Source organism: Bombus vancouverensis, chromosome 15 (assembly GCF_051014615.1).
Source record: "Bombus vancouverensis nearcticus chromosome 15, iyBomVanc1_principal, whole genome shotgun sequence".
In the NCBI taxonomy this organism is placed as follows: Eukaryota; Metazoa; Arthropoda; class Insecta; order Hymenoptera; family Apidae; genus Bombus; species Bombus vancouverensis.
This window is the reverse complement of record NC_134925.1, coordinates 6974066-6988013: the sequence shown is the minus strand read 5'-3', so window position 1 is coordinate 6988013 and position 13948 is coordinate 6974066. Positions and strand designations below refer to the sequence as shown.

At 31.1% G+C, this 13948-nt stretch overlaps 2 protein-coding genes across 2 annotated transcripts; one reads left to right on the top strand and one right to left on the bottom strand.

The window, feature by feature from the left end:
* The first annotated feature begins 19 nt into the window (after nucleotides 1-19).
* On the top strand, nucleotides 20-3071 carry LOC117157179 (F-box/WD repeat-containing protein 4). Its single transcript, XM_033334990.2, has 7 exons — nucleotides 20-256; nucleotides 738-1016; nucleotides 1107-1257; nucleotides 1413-1576; nucleotides 1655-1783; nucleotides 1852-1999; nucleotides 2106-3071. Exons 1-7 carry the CDS (start codon nucleotides 57-59, stop codon nucleotides 2286-2288), a joined length of 1254 nt encoding a protein of 417 aa, XP_033190881.1. The 5' UTR covers nucleotides 20-56; the 3' UTR covers nucleotides 2289-3071.
* On the bottom strand, nucleotides 3044-13856 carry LOC117157171 (cytoplasmic aconitate hydratase). The gene is made up of 15 exons (XM_033334967.2): nucleotides 13727-13856; nucleotides 12956-13048; nucleotides 12713-12879; nucleotides 12494-12639; nucleotides 11842-12235; nucleotides 11571-11742; nucleotides 11274-11491; nucleotides 6541-6700; nucleotides 5868-6088; nucleotides 5629-5785; nucleotides 5326-5561; nucleotides 4106-4242; nucleotides 3869-4016; nucleotides 3632-3798; nucleotides 3044-3522 (listed from the first exon to the last, which is right to left on the bottom strand). Exons 1-15 carry the CDS (start codon nucleotides 13731-13733, stop codon nucleotides 3270-3272), a joined length of 2676 nt encoding a protein of 891 aa, XP_033190858.1. The 5' UTR covers nucleotides 13734-13856; the 3' UTR covers nucleotides 3044-3269.
* Nucleotides 13857-13948: the final 92 nt, after the last annotated feature.

Below are 13948 nucleotides of genomic sequence, written 5' to 3'. Positions count from 1 at the left end.
CGGTAAAGTTTAACAGCTGTTGTACCCGCGGTTGCCACGTGATTGGTTTGATAAAGATGACAGATGCGTGGCGTTTAGATACTTTACCATCTGACGTTTTGATTTTAATTTTCGATTATTGTCATGCATTTGATTTGGTACGACTTAGCGAAGTTTGTACACGGTTCCATGATATTATACAGGAAGACACACTTTGGATCAAGAAGAGTAAGCTGCCGATTGTGACGAATCAAACTTCAAATAAGTTTCGCGAAAGGTATGATAGGTTACGGTTAAATATTTTTTTCTGTATATAACATATTATTTTTGTCGCTGTTTTTAGTTATCGTCCGTGAGGTGATTTTATTTGCACAATTCTGTGTGTTGCAAAGTTCATAATATGTGTTGATTCAAAAGACAAGAAGCTTTTACCTTAACATACATATGTACGAAATCTAAAAAGCTTCAGGTGGTTCCCAATTGTTCCATAGTACTAACAGTTAATTGTATATTTTATATTTATGTCATATATATTATACATTATATTATGTATTACATATTGATAATTAACATAACAAATAAATTGAAGGATCACTTACATTTTTTAGAAATAAATTACACTGTTATTAATCATATTACTACTAATTATATTACTATTAATTATAAATTTAAGTTATAATTGTAGTATAATATAACATATTAGTAAAGTTATGTATTAAACAGAATTTTATTAAAGTTCCAATATCTCAATTTAACAGGTGCATTTCATTACTAAATTTACGTGCAAAATGGCATGTTTCAAACAATTGGCAATGTGGCAAATACGAGAAGAAAGCTTTCTTCTCTCAAAATGCAAAAGTTATACCGCATATTCAATTAACCAAAGATATTTTATGGTGGAGTGGTGGAAATCAATTGTATGGTTTTAGACGTACTGAACCATATCCACATAATAACCGATTTTTTATTCATGATAATATTACGAGTACTATTTCCAAATTTATTGTCAGGAATGATTATATTATTACAGGCCATAGGTATTTAGCCATAGGCTTCGTATTAATCAAGATAATAGCAAAGCTGACATCTTATAAAATATTATTTTATATACGTGCCATTTTTTACAGAGATGGAAGTATGCGATTTTGGACAAAGCCACAAATTAACCGAAACATAGATTTTTACTTTAGTATAGAACAAGCACATTCTAGAAGTCTAAATGCATTGGATGAAACATTTTCAGCTATTATATCAGGTGCCGGTGATGGTACCGTGAAGGTATAATCTTAAATATTACTTCAAAAAGTATATAATTAATCCTTTCTGGTCGTAATTTCTGAGGGCATTGATCTCGCCAATACTTCAATGCCTGGCAATACCCAGACTTCGACTGGAAAGAGTTAACATTCGAATAATATTATAATAATATCTAGATTTGGACACCTCTTGGACAAGGGATCTCAAATGTACCTTTAGCAACGATAAATATTGCACAGTGGGTATGCTCTCTTTCAATTGATCCAATGAATGAAAAGGTTGCCGTAGGTACTGCTGGTAGTTGTGATATACCTCATCTTCATGTATTTAATCTTGGACAGTAAGCTATTATTTAAATAAACGCAAATTGAAGCTCCGAGAACGCCTATATAAAATTTATGTTTCATAATAATTTCAGTTATACCAAATTTGATACGTTAAAGACAAATAGAAAAGTACATGCAGGGACATTAGATATGGTTTGGGATAGCCCACAAACTTTACTTACCTGTGGATATGAGACTTATATTCGGAAATGGGACTTGAGGTAAATATAAATATTTCTTATCCTAAAATAATAGCATCATTATTTTTACTGAAAAATAATTATTCTAGGACTGGAACATGTGTATATTCGTGGCGAGAACCAACAGATGCAACTTTATACTGTATATCATCAGACTATCAGTACACTATGATTACTGGAACTAAATTTAACTGTAAGGCTGTTCTCTGGGATCAAAGACAAAGAAATTATATACAGGTCAGTACTGTCGTTATTCTTATACGATATTCGATATAATATGCAGTTTATATATCGTATACAATAACATTAAATTATATTTATAACATGTTTTTGCTTTTTACAGATCTACTTCATGAATCTTCGTAGAATGTCCAGTCCTACTTATTCTGTCAGCTTTGATAGTACACATTTATATGGGGCAACAGATCAACATTTAGTCGAACTAAACTTCTCAGGATATTCGTACAAAAAATCCAATTACAAAGAAATTCTGAAATATGAATACACAGAACCAGTTACTAGCTGAAACTGTATCGTGTAAAATGAACGTGTAATATTAAGTACACTAACATGCAGGAATATTTGGACCCTTTCAGATTGTTGCAAATATATACTCATATTATTTGCAAAAATGTTATTGCAAAAAAAATACTCTTCAAAGAAAGCTTTTTAATTTAATTTTGGCCTCTGATTTTATCTCAAACAATCATATATAGTTAAAAACAATAAATAAATTATTAAAATAATAGTTAATATTAATTACTATAAATAAAGGAGCAAAAATGTTAAGTGGGTTAAAATTGTATTTGTTTAATATTAAAACAAACATCAGTTATGGCAAGAAACAAAAAATTAACAGTAGAGAAATATTATTCTATCATAATGTCAAAAATATAATAGAAATATCAATATTTTGATTGGCTTGTACCAGAGGTCCAAATAATTATGCACGGCAGTGTATATAAAATAAGAAACACTATACGACTGATATAGATTAAGATATTTTACTATTTAAATTATTGACAAATTTAATTGTAAATTAAAAAGCACATCACATTTGCAATAATTATTAACACTTTATTATATCAACAGGTATTAATTTCTGCAAAACTCTTTTTCTTTTAAATAATCGTTATAAAATGTAAAGAATTTGATTTAATGCACGCATAATTATACAATTCATTAGTAAATTCGTCAGGAACATTTTTTGGTTTTCAACCTGAAGTATATAAGAAACTATCCGCAATTTAATAACACTAGGAAAAAAGAAATTGTAATACGTAAAACTAAATATATTTATTCAAACTGATTTAATGCGTTTGTTCCTTCGCCCTTTTATATTTCATAATACAGAAACTATTTTTGTTACAATTAACTTCTCTTGTTATAAATAAGGATATGGATACATTCAGACATTAGATGTTGCAAATCCAAACCCAAAATTAAGTATTGCGTTAAGTAACTTCTTATGATAATCTATACCTCACCTGTCCTTGAAATAATCCTATCAAAGCATTTTTCTAATCATATAGTTTAGAATACCACCGTGTTTATAATACGTTAAATCTACTTCGGTATCGAATCGTAGGATTACTTCGAACCTTTTACCATCATCCGTAGTAATGGTAATTAGTTGACCAGGTTGAGAATTCTCAGGGACTACTATATCATACATTTCATAACCTGTCAATCCTAGGGTCTCTGCGTTTTGCCCAGGTAGGTACTGTAGTGGAATAATACCCATACCTACCAAGTTTGACCTGGAAAATAGCAATGACAGTAAAATGTATATAAGGTACTCTCCTTTACATTTTGAAGGTTCTCTACAATGTAAAATTTTCTCTGATTTATTTTGTAATAAACAGTTACCTATGTATTCTTTCATATGACTCAGCTATAACCGCTCGAATTCCAAGAAGATATGGTCCTTTCGCAGCCCAATCTCGTGATGATCCAGATCCGTATTCTTTGCCGACAAGAAGTATTAAGGGTGTTTGATCTTTTGCATATTTTTCAGCTGCGTCGAAAATATCCATCTAGAAACATACAGTTATGTTCAAAGATATTATAGAGACTAGTTTATTTGATTTTAATATGTCTACAAACCTCTTCCTTAGTAGGAATGTAAATTGTACGTGGTCCAGTTTTTGTTAGAAATTTGTTTACCAAACGAATGTTAGCGAACGTACCTCGTGCCATTACTTCATCGTTACCTCTACGTGAACCGTAAGAATTGAATTCTTTTGGTGTCAATCTAAAAACGGAAACGTAACAAATGGATCAAATAAAAGATTTATTTATCTTCTTTACTCTTATCCTTCTTTACTTGTACTTTAAACGTACCCACGACCTGCGAGATATCGTGCTGCCGGGGAATTGCGTGCAATACTGCCAGCTGGACTGATATGATCTGTTGTAACAGAGTCGCCAAGATTCAGAAGAACGCGTGCTTTGGTAATTGGTTTGATTTTTGTTAATTCCTAATTACAATAAAAAAAATCTCAATTAATTCTAACTTACTTATCAAATATAAAATAACGTGTCTCTAAAAATTAATAGATCTATGAAGTTCTATATAGGTACGTAATTTAGTGAACAAACTTTGCCAATGTGTTCTATAGATAAAATAAGACTAAAATGTGACAAAAATATGAAATGCAATAAACATTGATCCTCTTTCTTTTAATTTAATACAGGATAAGGCAGGATATATACATAATATTTGTAGTACTTTTGTGTTGATACAAGATACATATTCGTTCCAGTTTCGTTCTTGCGAAGTCGGAAGTCACGATTTTCAGAATGTAGCAAATATTTATACGAATCATGAGTATAAAGATGTGCATTTCGTTTACGAATTGCGTGCCGAAAGTTCTAGAAGTGTCGTTAGAAAACATCAAGAAATGTTCTTTAATAAAAGAGTAACACGTCACATAGTGTTCGTCTACAATAAATTTATACTGATAAAATAGCTTTATACTGATAAAATAGCTTTATACTGATAAAAGCGGACGATACTTCGAAATATACACATTTATAAGTATTGGGAATACCAACGGTCAAGGAGGAGATTAACAGAAGTGCAAGAAGGTACAGAGAAAGAATAGCAACGCACCCGAACCGGCTGACAGCGGAAACGGTCAGCGTATCAAACATAAAAAGAAGATTAAAAAGGAAACACCCAACAAATCTCATAAAGGACGTAATCTAACATACAAATACTTACCACACTAAACAAATAAATCAATCAAATTCGAAGATGGTATCCCACTGGGGATAGCCATCCACATGCTATATTGCTATTTCACTAAGCTATAATATTTTACCAAATGTCCTACTGGACAAATTGTAAAATGTAAATAAATAATAAAAAAAAATTTATAAGTATGTATAGGTTTACGTTTCATATTTTTGTTATAATCTTCCAATGTAGCTATGGGCTGAAGGATGAATTTATGAACTTTTTGCTACATAACTTGTTGTAGGCTTGTTTTTATTTATAAAACATACTGGCAAAGTTTGTACACTAAACTACGGGATGATGTTTATAATATAATATTCACCTTTTGCAAATTTTCGAAGTATGGTGGACTCTTTATGTAGGTGGAACTTGCATCCCATGGATATAATGTAGAATCTGGAGCTAGCAAGTTTGCCCAGCTAGAGCTACCCTGTTTAATTTTACTATAAACTTCTGTAAACATTGCCGGAATTACGAATTTTTGCTCGACAATTTGAATTTCTGATCTAGTAGGCCAAATATCTTGTAGGTATATGGGAGTGCCATCCGCTCGACGACCTGAATATTATGAGCATTATTATGAAATTTTTTAAAGACCATAAAATTAATTAAATCATTCATTTACCAAGTGGTTCTTTTTCAAAGTCTATATCTACCGTTCCAGCAATGGCATAAGCAATTACCAAGAGCGGTGATGCTAGGTAATTTGCTCGTGTGTGCGGATGAATTCTGCCTTCGAAATTTCGATTACCGGACAATATACCACAACATACAAGTGCGTTCTATTTAAGTAAAACAAATAATTAGAAGAGATAGAAATTATTTACGTGGTACAGGAGTTGAGGACATTTAATATATTATTACCTTTTCAATACTTTCAACAATAACATCTGGAAGAGGACCGCTATTGCCGATACAAGTCATGCATCCGTAACCGACAACATCAAATCCTAATTTTGTTAAATATGGAATCACTCCACTTTCCTCCAAATAATAAGTAACGACTCCAGATCCCGGAGACAATGATGTTTTAATATAAGGCGCAACGCATAAACCAGCTTCAACAGCATTTTTTGCAAGGAGACCTAAGGTTATAAGATTCTATTCTACTAAAAATATTCAATTTTTAAATATGAAATTTTAATTATTTTGATAATATATCTTAGAACAGCAGTTCCCAACTTTTATGCTACTACGCCTTCCCGATAAAACCTTTTTCCGTGCTCGCCTATCTTTTATTTTTTTAATAGATATGATAATAGAGGCAATCATAATATAGACATTAAATAATAAAAACTGTATTACAAAAAAAAACTGAAAACTACAATTAACAGAATAATAACAAGGTTGTGCTATAACATATACGTGATATTATAATATGAAAAATAATATTTTATTAGAAAATTTTGGGGCCTCCCCTGGCAATAGTCCGCGCTTCCCAAGTTAGAAAGCGCTGACTAAGAACGTGAATTGTTCTTTATGTTTCAATAGGTAATAAATAAACGTCAAGGTGAACATATTTTGTAAAAGAAATTACCTGCTCCAAGCATGACACTGGGGTTGCTAGTATTAGTACAACTAGTAATGGCAGCAATGACCACCGAACCATGCCTTAATTTGTAGTCTTTCCCTCCATACTCAAACATACTTACGGTATCTACTTTCTCAGGGCTTAAACCATACCCTTTGAATCCTACCTGAAAATAAAAATAATTTATTAATAATATGCTTTCCTACTATTCAATAAAACAAGATTGTTAGAAGATAAACAATTAGTTTTTGTAGATAGGTTTAAAGAAGTTTATATGAAAATATAAAAATGAAAAATCATTTTTTCGCATCATAGATTGTTTCAAGGAATGACAATCTAAATCCTTTCGTACATCAATACACGAAAGTTTGATGACCTACGAGCATGATTGCACGTAGAATTCATTGTCCGATGATTTGCTGAAGGCGCAGTCTTATATCGCAAAACGGCAGGTCCCTAACTGTTTCGACATTCAATGTCCAATATATAAAGCTTTATTTTTATTTCATTCGTATGTAATTATTTATCTTACACGTTTAGAAATAAATAGGATGTTTCATGAATAGTGAGCTAGAATTTTAGTATAAATTCAAGAGATTGGGCATCGAAGCAAGTAAATAAATTTATATAATCACATGTTCATGAACAGATTTCTCAACGCGAGAATTGATTGTAATTTTAATAAATAGAAAAAAAATGTGGACAGATATATAATATATAATAATATATAAAGATAAAAATTAAATAATCTACTTATATAAAGTATCATTATAAAATGTTCATACATTTGGCACGAACATCACTCTAATAACGATTATAATATGAATCCTAAATTAAATTATAATTAATAAAACTTTAGACAATATCTATATATGTATACATATATATACATTTTTGTTCAATTTTTTTAAATTACTGAAAATTCTCAACGCGAGAATTGATTGTAATTTTAATAAATAAATAAAAAAAAAAAATTTTTTTTAAGACACCCTATATATTGTTATAGTAGTTTCACCAATATAATAAAATTCCATAAATTCACAGAACAGTAATCCGAAGACAATTAGTGACATTTTCCTTCGGAAACACAGCTGTTCGAATATTCTTAATGACGTCTCCGTTTACCGAGGCTCTTAAGGTCACTGTAATTACTTTTGGAACTTTGGAATCGTAAACACATTGTCGATGCCTAAATTCTTGAAGACCCTTTAGCATGGAATACGCATTATTTCAGACAATTACCGGCAACGTTATCGTCCGAACTTTCCCTTGCATTTAGGGATTACTTCCAGAAATTCTATACGGACGAAACAGTTATTTACAATTACCTATAGGTTCACGAAACCTAGGACCCAAAACCTAAAATCTAATCTCTACTAGAAAATATTTTCTATAATATGAGTTTCAAAATAATGTATTACTGAAAATTCTCAACGCGAGAATTGATCGTAATTTTAATAAATAAAATAAAAAAAAAAATAATATGAATTTTTTATAATATGATATATGTTATTGTAGAAAAAAAAATGTAAGCAAAGTTTGTACAAAATTCATCAGATATTAGAAATTTTATTTTTTATCTGAAGGGACTGCAGTAAAGAAACAGCTTCAGTACTAAGTAACTTGATCACACCAATAAAAAATTAATCAAAATCAAATCACTCTTTCAAACATGCTAACATTAACTCAAAATAGTTTTACTCTTTCAAACATGCTATACATTCATAATAACGAACTTTCGCATTTTTGAAAATACAGGATTTTTAAATATAAAATGCTCCTATACCTATACCTGTACTTCTTCTTCTCTTCCAATAAATACAATTTAAATACTAAAACTGTCTTCTTATTGCTACAAACTCTTTAATTGCTATGCATATGATAGAAAGGGATTTTACAGAAATAATTTCAGTAGAGAGAACAAGACCAATCGTTTGCAATATAAGGCACGGCGAATATCTGTACATAAGACGGTGGTATGCAACAAAATGCGTGAGCTTTGCAAAATGAATGGATGTTGTATCAGCAATTTCAGCGAGGTTGCACGTCGTTCGTAGCCTCATCGAAAACAGTCGCCCGTGCTCTCCGCGAAATTCAAGATCGATCGATCATCGGTACGTATAAAATATTTTTTATATACGGAGATCGGTTGCGGTTGCAATTGTTATAACATTATCATCAGCCGTACATATGTAAATTCTTTACAGCCTCTCAATGACAAAGATATTCTAATTTGATATCTGACTTCTTTGTTTTTAAGAATAATATATATAAAATTATATTTTTAAAAAATTATATTATGTTACCCAATCAAGGTTCTATAAAAGACATAATATTTTCAAATATAAATCAACTTTTGCTTTTAAATAAATTTACCAATTTCATTTGTAACTTGAAAATCTCTAAGTACGTATTTTGAGAAATTCTAATTATCCTATTCTCTTCTCAATTTTAGTTCTTTAATTTTCCCTTTTCTTTTTATTTGAAAATCGTTTGATACCGATACTCGTGGATTAAGTCTTCGATTGATATTGATACTCGTAATTTCTTACGATTCTTTCAGAAAGAAACGGTATAGTTCTTGGGCCGCATCCATCATGGCCGAGTCAAAAATCCGACGACAAAAGGGCGTTGAATTTCATGACACGGATGAACAGTCAGCTCTCTATGATTCACGTGGATGAGTTTTCAGCAAATGTCCTTACTGTGATAGCATAGTAATGCGATTCCGATGTTGAACATCTTTCAATAGAAATCGATCGGTCCCTTGTTTTTAAAATCATGCGAGCTTGTTGTTGCTTCATCACGTTCGCACGATTATCGTTACTGCTTTTGACCAATATTTATGTCGTTAACCATTAACCATTAACATATAATAATCTAAAGTATACAATGACTGGATCATGTACATAAACGCAACTCATTTTCAAACTAGCAATAAATGAAGGTTGTTCATGTAAATATTGCGCGATTTGAAAAAGGATAACACTGCCTTATAACTGTCATTTTTAAAATCATCCGCTGAAAACATTTATTAAGAACTATTTATCTTGTGAATTGACTGCGGGTTCTTGTGCAAATTCATATTTCTAAAAATATAATTAAAAAAATAAAATCTCAGTAGAAAATTATTTTACCTACCAAGTATCATAGCAAGCTCAATACTTTGGATTTTTATATTGCCTACATTGCGTGTACGTTTTTCACTTTCAACTTTCATATAAATGCATAAAAATCCACGATCTACTTATAAATAATTTACTAAATATTTTTTTCTTATTGTTCAACAAACGATTAAGTTAATCAACTCAGTAATTATAATTATATTTATTTTATACTAAATAATAACCATAGAACTATAAGATTTGTTTTTGCCAATATTTCTATGTTATTCCTGAAAACAATACGTGATTTCATTTTAGTTGTTTGCAGGGAAACATTGTATGCACAATGACCTCATCGAAAAATCTTTGTCTACCTGAGGAAGGTATAGGAAGTTCATGGAATGTTCACCAGGTTGGTCGGCATTGCTTAAGGAAAGAGGGTGGGGGTACCTCTAGGGAACATATAAATGAGACAGACGAGCGTAAAGGGTCATTAGTGTGCAGTTAACAAGTGCGGATGACTAGTTTAGTGGCTTCAACTTCAACTTCGAGCAAAAATTAATTTTCGTAAAACATACTACATATCGTGGGAGTTAAAATCATTACTGCTTCGTCTTTGTGATAAACTGTTCTTGAACTATTAGTGATCTGTTATTAATCTTAAGATTTATTGACGATCGGTATAGTCATTTTGCTCGTATTCATCCCCCAGTATAACATTCGTACCAGTTAAAGAATGTTCGGCAGAAGAAACATCCTACATGCTTGAAGAACAATATGGAGGCTGCTATCGGATGAAATCTCGTCCGGTGTGGTTGAGAAAGAAGCCTCACCGGGTAGGATTCATCCAGTGTCCGCCTCCGTTCTCCAATTGTTATTAAGAGATATTTACGAAACGTATACTCTCGTTATTAGGGACGAAGTATTCATCTAGTACTACGTTGCAAAGAAATCGTGACTAGATCGAAATACTCGTCTTCAATAGCGAGATTCATCATCCACAAGTGTGTTCGTCCAACTTCAACATTTCTACCAAATCGTCTCGTTTATTTTTCCTTGGTGATCTATTTATATGGTGAATCGAAAGGCCATAAAGCTAGACCAGCAAGGTGGGATATACGAGACATATCTTCATGTAACATAGTGAAGCATAATGATTATATACCAAGGTACGAGGTAACAGGATCTCTCTCCAAATATTTCAAAATCGCGCTTTGTGAACTCATATACACGCCACAGATAATCGTCTTTTAGATGAAAGGATCCCAAGGAACTCTGCTGTGATGTGTCGCCCTAAGAGATTCATATCACAGCAGTAGTTACCTAGGATTCTTTCGCCTTTCTCCACTGGGAAACTTTAGTAAGCACATATCACGCTTCGAAATAGCACGCAGAACGACGCGCTTGGGAAGACGCAGAAAAATGCACATACTTTCAAGTACAGCATGGGATAAACATAATCCTGTTTGACGTTAATAATTAATCGTCACTGGGTTTTGTTTGTCCCATACAAGTACTGACCAATCATCGCTATTGCATGTTACTACACAATCAAATGCCCTGCACAGCGGATGTTAATAAATTGGCACAATAGCATTCTATGGTAAGAATATTATGATAACTTAAAAATCCTACCTTATTAGTAAGGCACTTCCTGAAGTCTGCCTTCATATCTACGACAGACACTCGATCGTGAGGTCTCTTAGGGCCACTAACGCTAGATACAACACTTGCTAAATCCAAAGTGACTGTCTCTGAGAAGACCGGATCTTGGTTTGGGTCGTCATAGTTCCTTAACATGCGTACACTAGTAAGATATTTCTCTATCATATTAATATGTTCGTCAGTTCGTCCTATACAAGAATTTTATACGTGAATTGGATTGTAGAGGTGTTATTGCCAAGTTTAATATTCTTCTTATAGTTTGTATACCTGTTTGCTTTAAGTATGCTAAACTCTGCTGGTCAATAGGGAAGAATCCAACCGTTGCACCATATTCTGGGCACATGTTCGAGATTGTTGCGCGATCTGCAATACTCAATTGAGAAACGCCTGGACCAAAGAATTCTACAAATTTTCCAACAACTCCAATCTGACGAAGGTGCTGCAATTATATGAATAAATTATTATATAAATAAATTATAAATCTTTTGTATTATTAGATTCACAAATATTTTTTTAAAACTAGGAAATTTTCTGCTACCTTAGTAATTGTAAGAACAAGATCTGTTGAAGTCGCATATTGATTCAAGACTCCTTCTAATCTATATCCCACTACTTTTGGTACTACCATTGATATCGCCTGGCCTAACATAACAGCCTCAGCCTCAATTCCTCCAACACCCCATCCAAGTACACCAAGACCATTGATCATAGTTGTATGGGAATCTGTCCCAACTACACTATCAGGGTACAACATATTGTTCGTATCAAATACAACTCTGGCTAGGTATTCCAAATTTACTTGATGTACTATTCCACTTCCCGGAGGTACGATTAACATATTTTGAAACGCTTTGGCACCCCATTTTAAGAACATAAATCGTTCCTTGTTTCTTTCAAATTCGAGATCTTCATTTTTTTTCAAGGCATCTTTGCTGGAAAAAATCACTGTTATCAGAGCTATGTTATCTTTATTACCCAATATAAAGCTATTATCGCTATTTTAAATATTCGTGTAATATCGTTCATATTGATTCTAAAAGAAAAAAAGAAACAAAAATAGATTTAGAGTTGGCATTATTATGTAATCATATTACACAAAAATACAAAATTATCTTTTTGATTCGATAAGTACACACTTTATACTTTACTTTTTTTGTCAAATTAAATATGTAGGAAAATTATTCATTTACCTTCTAATAAAGTCAACTTGTATTGAATGATCAATAACAAGATCAGATGGACAAATAGGATTTATTTTCTTTGGATCAGATCTTAGTCTTTTCACAGCATCTCTCATAGCTGCAAAATCCACAACTGCTGGCACTCCAGTAAAGTCCTATTTAAAATGGAACTTAAGTCACTAACAAAATCATAAACACATAAAAGTTGTCTTTTATAAAACTATTTACCTGTAATATTACCCTAGCTGGTTTAAAAGCCACTTCTGTTCCTTCTTCAAGAGCCTGATTATGTTCCCAATCTGAAATCTTTTCAACATCAGATTTCTTTACCTGGAAATTATCACAATTTCTAATTGCACTTTCCAAGAGTACTCTAATCGAGAAAGGTAATCTGTCTGTAAAAATATCCATCTTAAAAAATTGTAATTCTTTTATATGAAATGATATGTTTAACAATTCATTGATACATACCATATTTTTTTCCAATATTAGTAATATCAAAATACTTATATTCCTTAAGTCCAATTTTAATGGACTTCATTAAATGATTGTATGGATTTTCGTCTGAAAATAATTTGCCATATTAAAATTGCATTAAATAAAGATATTATTTATTTCCTGAAATAGAAAATATTGATTTTGAAATTAGAATATATACAAAATTATAAAACAATCATATACTCTCTATAAAATAAATATTTAGTATGTAGCATATAATATCAAATTTCTTTTCAAATCTTCAATTCTTCATTCATAAAACATAAATCGAATGATAGCTGTCCAGAAATTTTCATTTAATTTTCTTTCTTCAACTATTGAGGCATTTTAAACAAGAGAATGTGTAAAAAATATTCATGCAATGCAGTTGTCAAATATAACAGGTGTCATAAAATTATAATCAATGTCACGTTGTATTTTCTACTTAAAATAAATTTACTTGACTTTATATATCGAAATGACTAATTTAAGATTCTCATGTATTGTCATGAAAAAATAACATAGCAAAATGAAATTTGAAAAGATTGTTTTTCCCGGTGATTTCTTAAATTAGGGCAATACATACATAATATTATGCAAATTTCATATTGTAATAAATTACGAAACATTTTCTTTCAATAGAATATAAAAAGGTGAAATTAAAACAATAAATTATAGTGTAAATGCGTTTTTCATTTTTTTTTAATTATTGTAAATCTATTTTAAAAATAAATGAAAATAGACAAAGCAGATCTTGACACTTACCAGCCATGATTGTCACTGTACCAGTCACGTCGTCCAATTCGCTTACGATGTGATATTATTTATACAGGGTGACGAACACATACGTTACAAAAACATTCTTTTTTTAGAGAAATTTGTTTGCCTACATTTTAATATTCTATAATAAAGATAATAATTATATTAAATTATAATAGATTACAGTATATTATTCAATATAATTCATATATTATTTTCCTTTATAGA

Excerpts from the sequence above, each read along its gene's own strand:
- LOC117157179 (XM_033334990.2), top strand. The coding sequence starts at position 57 with ATGACAGATGCGTGGCGTTTAGATACTTTACCATCTGACGTTTTGATT. Across the intron at positions 1,577-1,654 it reads CATGTATTTAATCTTGGACA|TTATACCAAATTTGATACGT; the intron begins GTAAGCTATTAT and ends TAATAATTTCAG. Across the intron at positions 1,784-1,851 it reads ATTCGGAAATGGGACTTGAG|GACTGGAACATGTGTATATT; the intron begins GTAAATATAAAT and ends TAATTATTCTAG.
- LOC117157171 (XM_033334967.2), bottom strand. Across the intron at positions 6,701-11,273 it reads GGAAGTGCCTTACTAATAAG|GTAGGATTCAAAGGGTATGG; the intron begins GTAGGATTTTTA and ends TTTTATTTTCAG. Across the intron at positions 5,562-5,628 it reads CTTTGAAAAAGAACCACTTG|GTCGTCGAGCGGATGGCACT; the intron begins GTAAATGAATGA and ends CATAATATTCAG.